Here is a 20,765-nt window from a genome sequence, read left to right on the forward strand (position 1 = left end):
CATAAATGACAAATGGAATCCACAACCAGTCTATTATGCGTGTAATGGCCATGATACACATCATTACTATTACACTTTCACTATACTCCCACTCTGGTTATGGGACCGAGTGAGTATAATGGATGGGTGTATCTATCACATTCAATTATGGATGCCCTAAGTTACTCAAACAACATTTGCATTTACCGAAAGGGTTTTGAATAGGGATTTCACATCAAATCCACCTACGCACCTTTAATTAATCCAAATGGACTGCTTCGGAATTTTCTATTATTGATATAATTAAATGTTGTATCAAATAATGTGTGAGGTGAACTTTTGTAAGCTATATGTTAATTGTTAATTATAACCATTTAAATAACGTATTTTTACTACTAAAAAGTGGTAGTTGTTTCATGTGAAAATGCCTGTAGTACTTCTCGCTGAAATAAACGGTAACCGAAGGTTCTAGAATTGTTTGCATTGGGACGCTTGCAACACCTTCTTTGTCAGGAACGGGCAATGCGGGGATACGGGAGGGAAAAAATAGAAAAACTCGAACAGGGAAAAAACTCAAAAAGTTCCAAGCAGTTGCGTTTGTAGGCCGGGCAGAGCCGGGAGGCGATAGTAGGAGTGCGTGATTTTTAAAACAAAGCGCACCTTGGGGTGGAGGACGGACGCAGGACACCAACAAGCCAACGATCCCACGTTTCAAATTCGCGGACATTTTAAGGAAATAATTACGCCCCCAGATATTAAATTAAAAACATTTGCATAATCCAACTTCAGCTTTACCTCCGCGTCTCTCTCTCTCTCTCTTCTTCCTCCATTGTCTCTCTCTTAGGGTTTCATATCGATCCGAGAGTCCGATTCTCTTACTCGCACTCTATCTCTCCCATCTCGTCAACTCACGCCTTTAGGTAATATTCTCCTCGTTCTTACTGATTTCGTCATGGATTTATGTTTTTCTCTTCTCAAATTTAAACTAGCGTTTCTTGAGCCAACTCAATGCTCGATCTATCCTCTATGTTTTCTTGCCTTTTTTTTTTTTCTCTTTTAAAAGTGCTTTGTAAGTTTAACTTTGTATGCTTGCTTATTGTACAATACTTGAAATCCCGATCTACGTAGTTCTTTTTTTCCTTTTTTTAATTGTCATATCTTTGCGCGCTCAAGTAACTTCCGTTTTGCGTTCAGTTAATTCATTTTCCTAAAATCAGACGAGTTTTCTTTAGATCGGTTAGCTTTTATGTTTGTTTAAATCACGAGTTAAGCTTTTAGAGCTCGGATGTGTTGGTTGGATGTTTGTGCACTTAGGTGGGATTCGGGTATTTAGTTTATGGGCTTCAGCTTTGCAATTCATGGGATTTTCCTGTTGCATATTATAATTCCACGTGGCTTAATTTTGACTCGGTCTCTGGATCAATTATAATTAGTTTGACTGTTTCTATCACTTAAGCTCGAGTTGAATGATAAATTTGATGTCTTTACGTATCTAATGCTTTGGAAGATGAATGTGCCGCCGGGAGCTTCTTTTATTATGCTTCTGTTTTTGCGGGGAATTCAAGATCTAGGTTGCATGTTAGAGCTGTTATTGTCACTAACCTCTTTGGTTACATTAGTCCTTTGTCCTATGCGTCCAAGCCTGGATTTTACATCCTTCCTGATCAGCTTGATGTAGGAAACATCATTAAACAAGCTGCATGATTTTAACCGCATGGTTGTTTGGAAGAGAAGTTTAATTTTATAATTGCTTACACTTGTTAAAGTGGTGCTGATAGCCAAAGAATATGATGTGTATGTACACAATTATATATCAGTTAACATTAATATTGTATGACCTCTTCCTCCTATTAAACTCTTGCTGTTAGTGTTGAATTTAACCTTTCTGCAGAGGTTTGCATTTCAATTTGTTTCTCTCCAATGTTTATTCATTGCTTTTTTGATCCCTGTATTTTCTTGGAGTATGCTCTGTTGTCTAACAGCTAACCTTTATAATGTTTTCAGAGATAGTATGGCAATGGAGGTTACCCAGGTCCTCCTAAATGCACAATCAGTGGATTCAACTGTACGAAAGCATGCAGAAGAGTCATTGAGGCAGTTTCAGGAGCAAAACCTTTCTGTATTCTTATTATCTCTTTCTGGGGAACTTGCTGGTGAGGACAAACCAGTTGATAGCCGTAAACTAGCTGGTTTGATCCTTAAAAATGCTTTGGATGCTAAGGAACAACATAGAAAATATGAGCTTGTCCAAAGATGGTTGGCATTAGATGTGGGTGTGAAAACCCAGATAAAAACATGCTTATTACAGATACTTTCTTCACCTGTGCCTGATGCTCGCTCTACTGCTTCACAAGTCATTGCAAAAATTGCAGCCATTGAGTTGCCGCAGAAGCAGTGGCCTGAACTGATAGGTTCACTTCTGTCAAATATTCACCAGGTCCCCGCTCATGTGAAGCAAGCCACTTTGGAAACTCTAGGATATTTATGTGAAGAAGTTTCTCCAGATGTGGTAGACCAAGATCAAGTGAATAAAATACTGACAGCAGTTATCCAAGGTATGAGTGGAAATGAGGGGAATAATGATGTCAGGCTTGCAGCTACCAGAGCATTGTATAATGCTCTTGGATTTGCTCAAGCAAATTTTTCCAATGATATGGAGCGTGATTACATCATGAGAGTTGTGTGTGAAGCTACTTTGTCTCCTGATGTCAAAATCCGACAGGCTGCTTTTGAATGTCTGGTCTCGATTTCGTCTACGTACTATGAGAAGTTAGCTCCATACATCCAGGATATTTTCAATATCACGGCCAAGGCTGTTAGGGAAGATGAGGAGCCCGTTGCTCTTCAAGCTATTGAACTCTGGAGCTCAATATGTGACGAGGAGATAGATATTTTGGAAGAATATGGGGGTGATTTTACTGCAGACTCAGATGTCCCATGCTATTATTTCATCAAGCAGGCTCTCCCTGCTCTTGTACCTATGCTGCTAGAGACACTTTTAAAGCAAGAAGAAGATCAGGATCTGGATGAGGGTGCTTGGAATCTTGCTATGGCTGGTGGTACGTGCCTTGGTTTGGTTGCTCGCACTGTTGGTGATGATATTGTCCCATTAGTCATGCCTTTTATAGAAGAAAACATAACAAAGTCAGAGTGGAGGCAGAGAGAGGCTGCCACGTATGCCTTTGGTTCCATACTGGAGGGTCCATCGCCTGATAAGTTGACGTCCATTGTCAATGTTGCTCTAAATTTCATGCTCACTGCTCTCACAAATGACCCTAATAGTCATGTTAAGGATACGACGGCGTGGACACTTGGTCGAATATTTGAATTTCTTCATGGTTCAACTGTAGAGACTCCAATCATTACCCCTGCAAATTGTCCGCAGATTATCCGCGTTCTGCTTCAGAGCATGAATGATGCTCCGAATGTTGCTGAGAAGGCCTGTGGTGCTCTATATTTTCTTGCGCAGGGTTACGAGGATATTGGGTCCGCATCTCCCATAACACCTTATTTCCAGGAAATTGTCAAATCCCTCCTTAGTGTCACTGACAGAGAAGATGCTGGGGAATCACGACTGAGGACTGCTGCTTATGAGACATTGAACGAAGTGGTGAGGTGTTCGACAGATGAAACAGCTGCAATGGTGTTGCAGTTAGTTCCTATCATCATGACAAAGCTTCACCAGACTCTGGAAGCAGAGAAGCTTTCTTCTGATGAGAGAGAGAAGCAGAATGAGTTGCAGGGCCTTCTTTGTGGGTGCTTACAGGTCATTACTCAGAAACTTGGTGCATCTGAGCCTACTCAGTATGCATTCATGCAGTTTGCAGATCAGATCATGAATCTTTTCCTTCGGGTTTTTGCTTGTAGAAGTGCAACTGTGCATGAGGAAGCCATGCTTGCCATTGGAGCTGTTGCCCATGCAACTGGCCCAGATTTTGCTAAGTACATGCCTGAACTTTATAAATATTTGGAAATGGGTCTTCAGAATTTTGAGGAGTATCAGGTCTGTGCTGTTACAGTTGGTGTTGTGGGTGATATATGCAGGGCATTGGAGGACACAGTCCTGCCTTACTGTGATGGAATAATGACCCAGCTCCTGAAAGACCTCTCGAGCAATCAGTTACACCGATCTGTGAAGCCTCCTATCTTCTCATGCTTTGGTGACATAGCTCTAGCTATTGGCGAGAATTTTGAAAAGTACTTGATGTATGCCATGCCTATGCTCCAGAGTGCAGCCGAATTGTCTGCCCACACATCAGGCGCTGATGACGAAATGATTGAGTATACCAATCTGTTGAGGAATGGAATCTTAGAGGCATACTCGGGGATATTTCAGGGATTTAAGAACTCTCCTAAAACTCAGCTGTTGATTCCTTATGCACCTCACATATTGCAATTTCTGGATAGCATTTACATGGAGAAAGACATGTTAGTACTCTCTACATCACTGGTTCTCAGTTGATGTTTTATTTTGATGTCTTTAATTTTTGGATCTAAATGTTTCACTTATTCTATTGCAGGGATGATGTTGTGATGAAAACTGCTATTGGGGTGCTTGGGGATTTGGCGGATACACTGGGAAGTAATGCAGGTTCTTTGATTCAGCTATCACTCTCATGCAAGGAATTTTTAAATGAGTGTCTGTCCTCGGATGACCATTTGATTAAAGAATCAGCTGAGTGGGCCAAGATGGCTATCAGTCGTGCCATTTCTGTTTGAGGCTGTGGCCCGGTACATATGTTTTTCTTCCGCTATTGGAAGTGCCTGCATGCATTTGTTGTGTTGAGTCGGGGTCCATGATTGCATTCAACATGTTGGGTCATTGGTATCTACTGACAGGAGTTAACTCATCTTCATGTTGTTACTAACTCATGCATCAGCACCACAGGGTCGGGTTCTTTGGTTTTGCCATGGAAGGAGTGTCTGATGATGGTTCCTCAGAACTGGCTGAAGGTCCTTCTGGAGATGTATAACGTTGTTTTTGCTGGAGATTGAGGTTGGACAGAAATGTTACTATGAGCTGCGAAATGGACATTTAACGTTAGCTGGTTATTGATTGTTCATTGGGCTATTTCGTGCTCTACTTGACATGATTGCCTACCACCCTGGTGCTGCTTTTGTCTTGAAGTCTTGGGGGTGTTGGCATTTTCAAGCGCAAATTTTGGTTCGTGATACTTTCAAGCCGCTAGACCTGCAGCTTCATTTATCCTCCATTATTTTACTTTTTTTTTTTGAAAATAATTTTATATTGCTGGTGTCTGCCCACATTTTGCATTGGTCTGAGTCCGCCCTTTTTTGTCTCTCATATTCAGAATGCGTACTGTGTCATTTTTTTTTTCTTTTCACAAAATATACATTTTTGGGTACTTCATCGATCAGGGTCACAGGGATGGTATTCCGTCGTGGTTTCAGTGCGCATCAATTGCTTTGTCATGTTGCATTTTTTCGGTATGTCAACATTAGTAGTTAGTGCGTTGAAGAGTAAAAAATTACATGCATCCGTGAAATCTTGGTGCTTCTTTTTCCTTTTCAGATTTTAGGTTTTGAGAGTGGTTTTGGATGTAAAATGGTGTTTAATTCTCTTATCTCTCGAGAATTGGATTCCCAAAGATTAGCAAATTGTATCAATTATAGAAGTTCTTGAATTAGGACTGTACATCTGCTTATGATCAGACGGAGGCAAGGCTTGGCGTTGTCGCCTTGTATTATCATTTTTCTCGCCTTGCCAGTAGCCTCTTTCATGGCTCGTATCCTTTTTGTACCGTCTATATTTGATTGTAAAATTTTTGTTGGAGAAGTATAATGGCATTTTTTCAGTTGTGATGTGTTCGTCACTTGTCTAGTGAGAGAGATGTTGGTCTGGTTTGTTGCTTGTCCATCCAAAAATTCTTCAAGACGTCGGTTTTTTTGGTGTAATTACCTTTATCTCCGAGCATGATTTTTGTTGCACTTTGGCCCTTTTGTGACGTTGTATTAGCCTGGACCATTGAGAAAATGTCTTACAGTTTTTATTTTGTCCTTGTTTACATTTCTCTCCATTGTTTTTCCCACAAATCACCATCCGAGCTTCTTGTATCACCCGTTTTTAACTTTTTATCGCGAATTCTTCTTTTTTCTTTTTTGGATAATTAAGAACTAAAGTTTCCAAAAATATTCCACTTTTGCTTAGAAAAAATATATTACAAAATTCAGTAAATTTGACGCCTTGTTATTGATCAAGGTGTTTCTTCTCAAATTATAAACGTAATCAAGAGGTGAGACATAAAAGCCGTGAAGTTTTCATATGTATGTCTTTGACATTTAAAAATCTTAGGAGGGCTTCTTTTGCTGTTAAAATTACGTAATAATTTTTGAATGATCTTGTATTTTGTTACCAAAAAGTTTTTGGTAAGTATTTTGTGAGTTTTTTTTCTTTTTTACATTAAATGATCTTTTCTTATATTTTTTAGGATAAATTCCAAATGCAGTGGTTGACTCCTATTTTGAATTATGTTTTCCAGGAGCCAAAAAAAAAAAAAAAAGGAATTCTGTTTGACTAATTGTTTGTACTCATCCCTAATTTTAGGGTATTATTGTCTTTCTACCAAACGTTTTTTTTTAAAGTACTAAACATTAGTGTTGATTGTTAGTCGGGAGAAAAAACTCAAACTGTGACAAAAATAAATAACGTCGAGGAAAAGTTTCTTTGAGTAAAGTTTTTATATTTATTTATTTACTAGTATAAACACCAATGCTATGCACAGTAAATCATATTTTTTGAAGAAATTATAATCGATGGAGGAATTAAAAAAAAAGTAAGAAATATATGTAATTGTTCGTATAATTTAGGATACATGAAAGTATAGTTAAAATAATGAGATTTTGTATCAATAGTTTAATATATGATAAAAACATCCCCATTATTCATAAACTACCATATTGATAGAAGTTGGATCTTACAAAAAAAATAAAAATCTATATTATAAATTGAGCGACATAAGGGTTCAATTAAATGTAACTGAATATTTAATTTGATAAGAAAATGAAATACTTACAAACATTTTGCTTTCAATTTGATAATCTTCTATGAATGTGGAAACATTATTCACACTAATCAACTCTGAGTACGAATGCCAGTATTAGGAGTGTAATTAACTCTGTTGAATTTATAGAGTTTGTATTATAAATGAGAATGCATGATTTTTACATGGATTAATGTGTTGGTTGAACAATGTACCTCAAATTTTCTAACAATTAAGAGCACACGGAATTCAAAATTATCATTTGTTTTAGAAAGTTTGTAAATAATATTATATAAAAATATATACGTATAAATAATTTATACCTTTTCCTTTTAAATTTCTGAAATAAGAAGTATTACGACGAAATATGAATCATGCATGTCTATCTTAAAGAGCGAGGTATAGGTTACCACTGGAATCTTTAATTGTATTTTAATATTGTATCTGTTAAGAAGAAATTGTGATATACAATAAAAAAATGTATTTAAAATTAAAGATATATGAAAATAATTACCTGACAATAGTGTTGACCACGTCATTATACTGGATACACACCATTTTTGAAAAATGAGATTGACATGGTTGTCCATAATTTTTGCTTAACTTATGGAAAATATTGTCTACGTTAATGCTTTGAATGTAAGCAAGTATCCGAAAATATTTAACCTAAAACCATTCAAAAAACATATAAATTACAATTATTAATTCAAAATAATATGTAGATAATTGTTCATTAATTAATTAGTTAATTGTGAACATTTTTAACGTAGATGTGACTACATATTCGGATATCTGTATTCTCTTAGCATTTGATATCAACAATGTTCGCAACATTGTAAGATTGCATGACCGCAACCATGTCACTAACTTCTGAGTAAATTTATGACTTTCAAACCTACAAATTTTTCAAATACATATTCATAAGTGTATGAAACATTATTAATAATTTAATATTTCGTTATTTTTAAAACTTATCAACTATGGAGATATTGAGCAAAATCCAAATAGTGATTGACATACAATTTAATTGCTTGAATTGTACAAAGTGATAGTCCTGCACAATGTGCTATATTTATTAATAAACTATAAAAATTAAATAAAATAAAGTAAAAATAAATTGAATTACCTTTATAATGTCTTACACAAATACCACAGGCTAGTAAAACATTTATTTTTTGCAATAGTTTGATGCAGATGTTCACCATCATCAATAGCAAATTTATCAAATAAATACAACCGAGCTACTGTCAAGCTTCATTTAGAGAATTTTAGTAAGTATAAATCAAAATTTGTAGAATATAAAATGTTTTGAAAATATTAAATTTATTACAATCAAAATGCCAATATTTAAAGAATAAATAGTACCGAAATTTCTAATTCGATGTGTGTGACGTTTGAATCTGTGTAGTTAGGATTTTATCCATCGTAGTTGACGTGAGATCTCTCATTCGTCCAGTCAAAGTTGCTGGAACTTTTCAAATTATTGTGTGGGATTGTTGTAGTGTATGTTTTGCATTGTAAGCAAATGTTTCCTCCTTTTGCAATCTGACGAATTTGAAATTTAGGCATTGGTGGAATGTTTGTAGGTGGACATGTTTCATGGTGAAATTAAGTTGAGGGTTAAGATCGATACCAGAAGAAAGTTAAAAGAGACGGTGAATTGCGATTTTTTGATAAAATTATGGTGTTATCTCTTATTATTGGGTTGGAGGAGTTTTAATCGAAGTGAAATTATTAATTAGAGGAGTATCAATTGGAGTGGAAATGTGCCTGAAATGAAGAGTGTTAGTACGGAGGTTTGTCGTTAAAAATCCCTTTTTAAATTTATATAGATACTAGTGTGAATACCCGTGCTACGCACGGTGCTTACATTATTAAAAAAAAATTACAATCTATGGAAGAATTTAAAAATAGTAAAATATTATAATCACGGGCACATGAAAGTATATTTTAAAAAATGAAACTTTGTAACAATAGTTCAATATATGATAAAAACATCTCCATTATTATAAACGATCATTTCAATGAAGGTTGGATCCTGAAAAAAAATAGAAATCTATATCATAAATCGAGCGACATATGGGTCCAATTAAATATAATTGAATATTTAATTTGATAAGTAAATGAAATACTTACAGACATTTTGCCTTTGATTTGATAATGTTCTACGAAGGTGTGAACATTCTTCACACCAATCAACCTTGAGTACGAACGCCAGTAATGGGGGTTTAATTAACTCTGTTGTTTTTTGTGGACTTCGCACTATGAATGAGAATGCACGATTTTTGCATGAATTAATGTGTTGGTCGAACAATGCACCTCCATTTTTCTGACAATGAAAAGCATACATAGTTCAAAATTATCTTTTATTTTAGACAGTTTGTAAATAATATTGTGTAAAAAAATATACATATAAATAATGTATACCTTTGTTTTAAAATCTCTAAGATAAGAAGCATCACAACGAAACATGAATCGTGCATGTCTGTCTTGAAGCGCGAGGTATAGGCTACAATGAAATGGTAATAACAGTAATAACATTATAATATGGTAACTACAATGAAAATCATAAATGTTTAAAGAATAAATAGTACCAAAACTTATAAACAATGGGAACAACAATCATATTATAATATTGGAAATATTAGTAATAATTGAAATTATAATTGTATTAAAATACGTATTAAATTAAGTTACAAATTTCTAGCTAATTATTCCTTCAGCCAATATTGGTATATATTTCGAAGTTAACTATATAACCATATAACCCTGATAGGTAACAGAACAGAACATAACCAACAGTTGATCATCCCTGCAGCCAAAGTTTATATATACGAAAAGAGTTTCCTGTCCACTGGACTCGCACAATCAGATCATCATTCACACCATAAGCTGAATAAGATAAACAAACTTTATATACACATCCATTGTGACCATATACTTCCAAATCAGCCATTGAACATTACCTCAAAAGCAAGGATCTTTAAAGTTATTTAAATTAAATCAACATTAGCAGTCAACACGATAATCGAATTATTTTAATTATATAATTGAAATTATAATATTTGAATAATTGAAATCAGAAGCCAGAAATTGATTCACAGACGATTATAATAGTGAATGAGCAAACCATACCACAAAAACTGATGTGATTCTGAGTTCATTTTTGGCACTAAAACAGAATCTTCGTGATTCCCACCACCGACTTTCTAGTCCCCTAAAAGTCTCACCCCCTGGTACACTGCACCAGGACGGAGGTCATCTATATTGCTAAAGCATCTATAGCCATCGATCTTAGGTGCCATTGTCCATAAGATTCTTAGGTGCCATTGTCCCATATGTTTTTGCAAGATTTATTTTTTGAATCTATTCCCCTTTTTTTTTTTTGCTATTTCTCTCAAGCGTCAACATTTTTGTCTTGCACGATTCCAACTTTTTCACCGCAAATTTACAGCATAATCCCGATTTGAACAGCCCAAGGACATGTAATGCAGTAAGACACAAAATCTGCCGAAAAAAAAAAACCCAAAACACAAAAAACGAACCTACCCGCTAGTAACGAAGAAACTCCACAGGTCACAACTCATAATTAATAGTAGTATTATTTTTCGTGATCAAAATTGATGGTACTACAATATGTTACCATATTAAGAGTTTGGGGTAAAGACTACATAAGTCACATCATGAGCACAACTCATGATATAATCAGGTTTTCAATATTAAAAGAATATCAATATTAAAAGAATAAATGTCAATATTAAAAGAATAAATAGTACCGAAACTTCTAATTTGATTGGCGCGGCGTTTGAGTCGGTGCAGTCGAGATTTTATCCGTCGTAGTTGATGTGAGATTTCTCTTTCGTCGACGCAAAGTTGTTGGAACTGTTCCAATTCTTGTGCGGGACCGTGGTGGCGTCCTTTTCGTTTCATTAGCAGATGTTTCATCCGTTGCAATCTTGCGAGTTTGAAATTCAGGTGTTGATGACATGCCTGTAAACGGCCATGTTCCATTGTGAAGCTAATTAGAGAGGTTCGAGAAGGAAGTTGATTGGAAGGGTTTTAAATGAAGTGAAAATGTGGGTGTGGAGTGAAATTGTAAGAGTAATTCCCAAAGGTAGTAATTCCCAAAAGTAGTACCAAGTATATTCCGTGGCAGTTGGGAAGAGATCAGGTGCAATCCTCAATTCCGTTGGATCAGGGGCCAAGTACCAACTATATTGTAAGTGGGAAGAGTTTTAATGTAAGTGGAAGTTATTTTTTTGTTTGAGGGAACGTGGGAGTGTTAGAGATTTAATGTAAGTGGAAGTTACATTTTTGTTTGAGAGAACGTGGGAGTTTTAGTTGGTATTAACTTCTTATTTGAGGGAAACGTGGGGATGTAATGGGCCCATGATATTTTTTACGAAATAAGATTAATGTAAAATGCTAGGAAAATAGAGTTGAGAGTGGGAAGGGTTGTGGAGGCTTGTTCATGAAAATCCTAAGTGGAAGTTATTTTTTTGTTTGAGGGAACGTGGGAGTGTTAGAGATTTAATGTAAGTGGAAGTTACATTTTTGTTTGAGAGAACGTGGGAGTTTTAGTTGGTATTAACTTCTTATTTGAGGGAAAGTGGGGATGTAATGGGCCCATGATATTTTTTACGAAATAAGATAAATGTAAAATGCTAGGAAAATAGAGTTGAGAGTGGGAAGGGTTGTGGAGGCTTGTTCCTGAAAATCCCTTCTCAAATTTATATAGATATAGATTTTATAGATTTTTGGGTCAAATGGAGGCCCATGCTCGTTGAAGAACAACTACTCTACCATCGCTCTTGATATCTATCGTGGCTGTTGAACGATTGACGAGTCAAGATGCACCGGGAATCCCGGTTGCAGGTGTTGAAAAAAAAGATATTTCAAAAGATTTTTTCTTATGTTTGTTAGTAATCGGATAAGAGTTTTATCCGATAAACTTTCATCAGAAATGTTTTGTTCCTATTATTGAGGGAGAAAATTTCAAAGTTAAGGTTTTGATAAAGGACTAAAAGACAAAAAGCAAGAAGTCCAATTGTATGGCATCTTGATAAGATCGGTCAAAAAAAGCCTTCCTGATGGTCTGACCCATTCCAACCACTGCCAACAGAAGATAGACTAGTATGACTACTTCAGCCTTAGCCCTTAAGTTGCGCAATAGTTTGCACGCCCATTCGTGCGGAAAATCAGCTTTTTACCTTCTATCCGATTCCGCACCCTATACCATGAAAGCCTATAAATAGAACCATTTGTCAGGTTCATTTACACATCGAAGAACGAAGTCTATGCTTCGCAAATTCTCTCCTCCCTTTCTCCATCTGCTCTTCTTAATATTCTTATTTCACCTGCTGGTTTTGTTTCATATTTTGCTGGTTCTACATCCCTCTTACAAATTAGAGGAAGACTTGTTTAATCCTGGGGAAACGTTTCAATACTCTGAAATAGTTTCTTAGGACAGTGCTTTCAAGCACGACTCAAGTGTTCAAGTGTTAGCATTGTTCAGGCCGCCTTTTCCAACAATCTAAGAAACTATGGCATCTGACAATGTTAGCACCCCGCAGCCTTCATCAGCAACTGTTGCAGTGGCACTACCATTCGCCAAGCCCTTTCCAGATGTATCCAAAATTGAAATTTTCGCCAATGAAAATTTTAAAAGATGGCAAGAACGTGTGCACTCTCTACTTGACATTCATGGAGTAGCTTATGCGCTCACTGAATCTCAACCTTCCGCAACTGCGGATGCCAAGACTCAAGAAGCATGGCAATATGCCAATAAGGTATGTCGACACACTATCCTTCAAACACTCTCTAATGAATTATTTGACGTCTATTGTAGCAGCAAAGAAGCCAAGGCAATTTGGGAAGGCTTGGTAACAAAGTTTACTGCCGAAGATGCAACCAAGCAAAAATTCGTCGTAGGAAAATATAACCAATGGCAAATGACTGATGACAAGGAGATGAAAATCCAAATCACTGAATATCAAATGCTGCTAGAGGACTTGAAAAATGAAGACATCAATCTTCCTGAAAAATTCGCTGCTGGCATGCTGATTGAAAAGCTACCTGAGTCATGGGCCGACTATAAAAACAACTTGAAACACAAGGAGAAAAACTATACCATGGATGAGCTCGTGAAACACATCCTCATTGAGGATTCAAGCAAAAGGGAGTTGAGAGCTACCAAGGCAAAGGAGATGGCCTACAAAGCCAATTTGGTGCAAAGCAATAATAAAAGGTACGCCAATAAATCCCAGAACTACAAGCCCAAAAATTTTAATGTCAAGCCTAACAATCCCAACTTTAAGAAGAAGAAAGGCAATTGCTTTTATTGTGGAAAACCAGGACATTATGCAGTCCAATGCAGACATAATAAAGGTGACAGAGCAAATGGTAACCCTCCTAAGGTGCACTTAACCGAAGGAGATGATATAATTGCTGCTGTCATCTCTCAAGTGAACATTGCAGCCAATGTCAAAGAGTGGGTGGTAGACTCTGGGGCTACTCGGCACATATGTGCGAATCGAGAAGCATTTTCCTCCTATACTCCTATAGGGGATGATGAAGAAGTGGTCTACCTTGGTGACTCACGAACGGCTAATGTTCTGGGTAAGGGCAAAGTATTCTTGAAACTCACTTCAGGAAAAACTTTGGCTCTCAATGATGTGCTGCATGTGCCTAACATTCGGGCAAATCTGGTTTCCGTAGCATTGCTAGGAAAAGTTGGAGTGAAAGTGTCATTTGAATCTGGAAAGATTATAATGACCAAAAATAATGTATTTGTGGGCAAGGGCTATTGTAATCAGGGACTTTTTGTACTTAATATTTCCAATGTGATCAATGAAAATGCATCTTCTTCTGCTTATATTGTTGATTCCATTTCTTTATGGCATGCTAGATTAGGACATGTTAATATTGGGTATATAAAGAAAATGCAATCATGTGGCCTAATTTCTGGTATTAATGATAATATGGGCAAATGTGAAATATGTGCGGAAGCTAAAATAACAAAGAAAAGTTGTATAACTGTCCATAGAGAAACTGAATTATTAAATTTAATTCATACTGATTTAGGTGATTTAAAACAAACAATGACTAGAGGTGGGAAAAGGTATTATGTCACATTTATAGATGACTATTCTAGATATACCAAAGTTTATTTACTTAGAAATAAAGATGATACTTATAATGCCTTTTTATCCTATAAGTCTGAAGTAGAAAAGAATTAGATCAGATAGGGGTGGAGAATATTTAACTTTAGATAACCTTTGTGAACAGGAAGGCATAATACATGAAATAACTCCACCTTATTCTCCAGAATCTAATGGAGTAGCTGAAAGGAAAAATAGAACGTTAAAAGAAATGATGAACTCTATGTTAATTAGTTCTCATGCTACAGATAATTTATGGGGAGAAGCTATATTATCTGCATGTCACTTACAAAATAGAATCCCACATAAAAAGACTGGCAAAACACCTTATGAGTTATGGAAAAATTATAAACCAAATTTGAAATATTTAAAAGTTTGGGGGTGTCTTGCTAAAGTCTTGTTGCCTGAACCTAAGAAAAGGAAAATAGGTTCTAAAACTTCTGATTGTATGTTTATTGGATATGCTGAACATAGTGCTGCATATAGATTTCTTGTGTTAAGAAGTGATATACTTGATTGTAATACAATTATTGAGACAAAAAATGCTGAATTTTTTGAACATATTTTTCCACTGTCTAGTAAAATTTCTCATGCACCTGTTGAAATAAATAAGGAAATTATTCCAATTGAGGAATTAAGAAGGAGCAAAAGGCCAAGAAAAGAATTTTCATTTGGAAATGAATTCCAAACCTTTCTTGTTGATAATGATCCTTTAACATACTCCGATGCTATTTCTTCTCCTGAGTGTAAATTTTGGAAAGAAGCAATTAAATCTGAAATTGATTCTATCTTGACAAATAAAACTTGGATTTTGGTAGACTTACCTCCTGGTGCAAAACCTATTGGGTGCAAATGGATTTTTAAAAGAAAATATAACTCTGATGGCTCTATAGAAAAGTACAAAGCTCGTTTAGTAGCAAAAGGATTTTCTCAAAAACAAAATATTGATTATTTTGATACATTTGCACCAGTAACTAGAATTGCATCTATTCGAGTTTTATTTGCTTTAGCTTCTATCCATAAACTTGTTATTCATCAAATGGATGTCAAAACAGCTTTTTTAAATGGTGATTTAGAAGAAGAAATTTATATGTTTCAACCTGAGGGATGTATTGTATCTGGACAAGAAAATAAGGTTTGTAAACTAATTAAATCTCTTTATGGCCTAAAACAAGCTCCTAAACAGTGGCATGAGAAATTTGATCAAGTATTGATGAAAGATGGATTTTCATCTGTAGAAGTGGATAAATGTGTATATGTCAAAATTATAAATGATCAATATGTGATAATCAGTTTATATGTGGATGACATGCTTATATTTGGTACTAGTCTAGATATTGTAAATAGTACTAAATATTTTTTGTCTTCTAATTTTGATATGAAAGATTTGGGTGAAGCCAAAATAATATTGGGTGTTAAAATCATAAGGAAAGGTGATGGTATAATGTTGACACAAGAACATTATACAGAGAGACTTCTTAGGAAGTTTGAAAATTATGATGTGACACCTGTTAGTACTCCTTATGACGCTAACACTCAGTTAAAGAAAAATAATGGTGACCCAATTGCTCAGTCTAAATATGCTCAGATTATTGGGAGTCTGATGCATCTGATGAATTTCACTAGACCGGATATAGCTTATGCTGTATGTAGACTGAGTAGATATACTCACAATCCCAATCGTGAGCATTGGTTTGCATTAGTCAGACTAATGAAATATTTGAGAGGTACCATGAATTTTGGTATCCTGTATAGTGGATTTCCCACTGTATTAGAGGGTTACAGTGATGCTAATTGGATCTCTGATTCAAATGATACAAAATCCACTAGTGGTTATGTGTTCACCCTTGGTGGTGGTGCAGTAGCATGGAAGTCAGCCAGACAGACAATCATTGCTCGGTCAACTATGGAATCGGAGTTCATAGCTCTGGAGTTGACTGGTTCTGAGGCAGATTGGTTAAGAAATTTCTTAGCCAATATTCCTCCTATTAAGGAACTGTTGCCTCCTGTGTCTATACACTGTGATTGTCAAGCGGCAATTGCTATTGCAAAAAATAAATCTTATAATTGTAAAAGTCGACACATGAGATTGAGACATGATGTCGTAAAGCAGCTGCTTAGAGATGGAATTATTTCCATTGATTTTGTGAAGTCAGAGTTGAATTTGGCCGATCCTCTGACTAAACCTGTAGGAAGAAAATTAATTCTTCAAACTACAAGGGAGATGGGACTTAGGCCAACGGTTGTCAATAGAGATGGTAACCCAACCTATGTGATTGGTGATCCCATGAAATAGGTTCATATGGGTAATAACAAGTCGATATTGACAGTAAAACACTTGAAATTTAAGTCCCTTCGAAAAGAAGTGCTCTGACTGCCAGTAATTGTGAGGCTGAGTTTAATACTCTTAATGAATTTATATCCCTTTAGGGAGGTGTATCTATAGCAGTATACACTTGATAAATTCACCTATATGAGAGTGGAGTGGGGCCGCTCCTATAAGATTTTTTTTGGGCCAAATCTTTAGAACTCTCATGAATACCCAGGCAGGCGCATGGCCTAAGGCGCAAAACTGCATTGAACAGCAAAACTATGGGTTATAATGTGATTGATAAGATCTCTGTCATACAATAATAATTATTGGTTCATAGAAAGATATTTTTCACCAATAATTCTGTAAGACATATTTCATCAATTTAAGTTTGGTTCATAGTTCAAAAGACACCAAACTGATTACATTGAGCTCAAACAAATCCAGCAGATATTCATACTCTTTTGAAATAGGTGGGAGATTGTTGAAAAAAAAAGATATTTCAAAAGATTTTTTCTTATGTTTGTTAGTAATCGGATAAGAGTTTTATCCGATAAACTTTCATCAGAAATGTTTTGTTCCTATTATTGAGGGAGAAAATTTCAAAGTTAAGGTTTTGATAAAGGACTAAAAGACAAAAAGCAAGAAGTCCAATTGTATGGCATCTTGATAAGATCGGTCAAAAAAAGCCTTCCTGATGGTCTGACCCATTCCAACCACTGCCAACAGAAGATAGACTAGTATGACTACTTCAGCCTTAGCCCTTAAGTTGCGCAATAGTTTGCACGCCCATTCGTGCGGAAAATCAGCTTTTTACCTTCTATCCGATTCCGCACCCTATACCATGAAAGCCTATAAATAGAACCATTTGTCAGGTTCATTTACACACAGAAGAACGAAGTCTATGCTTCGCAAATTCTCTCCTCCCTTTCTCCATCTGCTCTTCTTAATATTCTTATTTCACCTGCTGGTTTTGTTTCATATTTTGCTGGTTCTACATCCCTCTTACAAATTAGAGGAAAACTTGTTTAATCCTGGGGAAACGTTTCAATACTCTGAAATAGTTTCTTAGGACAGTGCTTTCAAGCACGACTCAAGTGTTCAAGTGTTAGCATTGTTCAGGCCGCCTTTTCCAACAGCAGGTTATTCTTAGTTTAGTGAAGCTAGGCAGACCGAATGAAGGGCACCAGATGCACGACGTCGAGCTGGTCTCCGGCCTCGTTGTAATCCACCAACTCTTTTTTTTTTTTTTTTTGAGGGAAAGGCCAGTCTTGAAACGGTTGAAATTCGAACAGTTTTGTACTCTTTTTTTTTTTTGGGGTCAAAAAAACAGTTTGTGCTCATCGATGGAGTAATGGTGAAAGCTCTCGCATTTCGAATCGAGTTGACGGAACAATACTGCCGGGCAAATCTAAAGGTATGGTCTTCGTTCGTACCTATGCTTTATAAGCGTGTTTATCATAGAAGAAGAAGATTGTATCAGTTAGTGACTAGAACTGCTGCAATGAGCAATGACATTGTGGATTGTCAAACGCAAGATCTACGTCACTACCGCTGCCTTCTGATTGGATTGGCATCTTATTTATTTAGGTTTCTATGTGTTACATCGTCTAATTTGTTGATTTATCACGAAGAAGGCATCTCTATTTAGCAAGAAACGATGTTTGGTGTTGTATGAAAAGGGCCACTGTTTATCTTTCTTGTTTTCCCGACAAAGTAGAACCATTGTGGTAACAGAGGTTTAATTCTTTAATTAGTAAATCATTAGACCCAAAAAATTCACAATCATTTCCAACATTTGGTCTCCCAACAATAGATTTTGATTTCGTTCCTAGGTGTTAATGAATGATTAAAAAGGATTTTAGTGCAGTAATTATGTTAAAAGAGTCCAGAGATGCATCTGCGTTTGTCTGCCTTTTTCCTAGTGCTCCCACTAATGTTGTACCACATTTCAATCTTCAAAAATCCTTCACATTGATTTCACAAGTAGGTCATTGTCCATTTCTGTCTCCTTTCTATTGATTTCACAGGGTGACGGAAGCCTAAACTTTTGAGCGTGCACCACAACAGATCAATTTCAATTTTTCTTAACTCATGATGAGGCAAAAATAAAGTTATGCAGTGCATTGGATCATCCATTTTTTTTTTTTTTTCCTTTTCATGGTCTTAGCTGTCGTACCTTGGAACAAAAGCAGAAAGGATCCCCTCCAAAGAGAACAAAAACAAAAAAAGGAGGGAGGGAGGGAGCAGAAAAGAGCTCTATATACGATGTGATCTATGGATTGACATTCAATCGGAGTTACCTACAGCTATACATGCACCGTATGCTGCTATTAAATAAGAAATGTTAGTTTACTTATCAAAACTGGGGGCACAAAACTTTCAGCCAGACAACAAAAGTAGTACTAGAGGCTGAAAATGGTACATTTGATCCATGCATAAAGAGTGATCCAAGTGCCCATAATGTTGCTTCTATTTGTATGTAAAGTGAAATAGTGTAGTTGACTTCCAGGACGTGGAATATGGGTAATGCATCTCACCATTATCGTTTTTCTGTTTGGTGGGGTGCACCACAAATCCAGAAGCCCTTTTGATGGCCATTTTCCAAACTCCCAGAAAAGGATAAAAGGGGACCTCTCCTTCCTCCTGCCCTCCCTTCTCATCCTAAGAAAGATAAGAACCATAGGTAACGTTCGGTTTAATAGTACATGTAACTATAGCAATGCAGCTCAGGATCAGCACCTCTCTTCTAGTCTATCTTTTAATACTCAATCTCCTGTCTTCAGGTAAGCTATAGCTCACCATTGTGCATTTAGGCTATAGAGTACGGAGTAGAGACAAATTAAGATGAAGCTTTTACAAGTCCCTCCTTTTTGGTTACACCAATTTCTAACCCCAAACTGATAATGCAAATTCTTGTTAATTGTCCTTTATAGGTAAGGTTGAAGGCTTCAGCAATGGCGTGAATCACATGTACTCAGCTGACAAGGTAGATATTGTGTTTGCTGGTTTTATTAATGTTGCCATTTTGAGGATCAGCCACCCATATATAGTGGTATGCGCTGTTTTTAGTCCTATTGCAAAGGATTGTGGTATCTCACATCCGTACGTGAGACCCTTTTGACGTCCTAATGAAATGGCAAGCATGACGGAGAGGGAAATTAATCAATAAGACATGGCATGAGAAAGAAAGGGTTGAGATTCTATCGGCACCTCAGAAATTAGAATTACCTGAGCAGTCCATATCTGCTAACTGATTCATTTTGCTGCAATTTTTTTTTTTTTTTTTTTGGGGGTTAAATTCGTTGCAGGATGGAGTTGTGATCGGGAACAACAGAAAGGTTCAGGTCCTGGATGTAGCGTTGGATTATGACTATGCAGGGCCTAATCCTAAGCATGACCCAAGAGGGAAGAAACCAGGCGGAGGTGGCAACAAAAATCCTTGAGTTTCCTACATATCTGGTATCTCCTGCATGTCTTGCTTGAAGAGACGGCACCCAATTCCACGGGGATTTTTGTCCGGTTAATTAATGTGAGTTTGCAACAGCTTGGTGTAGGCATGTCACGGGAATGCCACACCTGCATAATAATGCTTGTGTTCTGTGTTAAATACTTATATTATGTTCCGTTTTATATAGTAAGAATAAACAAGGGTTCTTTTTCTTTATGGAATTTACCGAAGGGGTATTGGTCTAGTGTCTTAAGGTCAAGGTTTTGGGTTTAACTTCTCTTTTTCCCTATGCGCTCCTTAAATTTCACCTCTTTCTCTTTATATATATATATATATATATATATATATATATATATATATATAAAGGGTTTTTGTTCTCTATAACAAACATTCTGCTTAAGGAATAAAAGGAAATTTGAAGGCATCAAACCATGTAGAGTTCGTTTGTTCATCTTATAAAGGGTGCGATTATGCGGAGAAATCACAGTGCAGGCGTGAAAAAGGATGACAAAATACTGCGTGCTACATTGGGATTACAAAACAAAAATTCTTAAATCAAACAGAAAAGATAATAGTTTAACTGATATTGCTGAAATGTTTTAAAAAAATATTCCGGTTGTGTTTGGATTGCATTTTCTAGGATTTTTTGTAGAAAAATTACTGTAACGATTTGATATATGTGAGGAAAAAAGGTAATAGAGAAATGTGATCACGAAAAATGACGCAATTTTTCGGTAGAAAATAGCTGTCCAAACAAGGCTGCCTCGAAGATGGATACACGTATAAGATATCTCTTGTTTTATGACTTGTTGAAATGAGCGGATCATGTTTGGGAATGCAATCCTGTAAACTTATCCAAAAAA

At 36.2% G+C, this 20,765-nt stretch overlaps 2 protein-coding genes across 4 annotated transcripts; both read left to right on the forward strand.

The window, feature by feature from the left end:
• Positions 1–609: 609 nt before the first annotated feature.
• Positions 610–5,795, forward strand: LOC113729910 (importin subunit beta-1-like). Its single transcript, XM_027254232.2, has 3 exons — positions 610–899; positions 1,984–4,407; positions 4,500–5,795. The coding sequence occupies exons 2-3, from the start codon at positions 1,991–1,993 to the stop codon at positions 4,696–4,698; spliced, it is 2,616 nt and encodes an 871-aa protein (XP_027110033.1). The 5' UTR covers positions 610–899; positions 1,984–1,990; the 3' UTR covers positions 4,699–5,795.
• An 11,410-nt stretch (positions 5,796–17,205) lies between these two features.
• Positions 17,206–20,146, forward strand: LOC113729911 (uncharacterized). 3 transcript variants are annotated; one of them, XR_011840028.1, is made up of 3 exons: positions 17,235–17,674; positions 17,785–17,868; positions 19,388–19,856. XR_011840028.1 is itself a non-coding variant. In XM_027254234.2 (3 exons), exons 1-3 carry the CDS (start codon positions 19,174–19,176, stop codon positions 19,895–19,897), a joined length of 252 nt encoding a protein of 83 aa, XP_027110035.1. In that variant the 5' UTR covers positions 17,875–19,173; the 3' UTR covers positions 19,898–20,146. The 3 variants fall into 3 exon arrangements, 1 of the variants encoding a protein (XP_027110035.1); XM_027254234.2 differs by lacking the exons at positions 17,235–17,674; positions 17,785–17,868 and adding an exon at positions 17,875–19,237 and having other exon boundaries at positions 19,388–19,440; positions 19,763–20,146; XR_011840027.1 differs by having other exon boundaries at positions 17,206–17,868.
• Positions 20,147–20,765: the final 619 nt, after the last annotated feature.

Source organism: Coffea arabica, chromosome 2e, assembly GCF_036785885.1.
Source record: "Coffea arabica cultivar ET-39 chromosome 2e, Coffea Arabica ET-39 HiFi, whole genome shotgun sequence".
Taxonomy (NCBI): domain Eukaryota; kingdom Viridiplantae; phylum Streptophyta; class Magnoliopsida; order Gentianales; family Rubiaceae; genus Coffea; species Coffea arabica.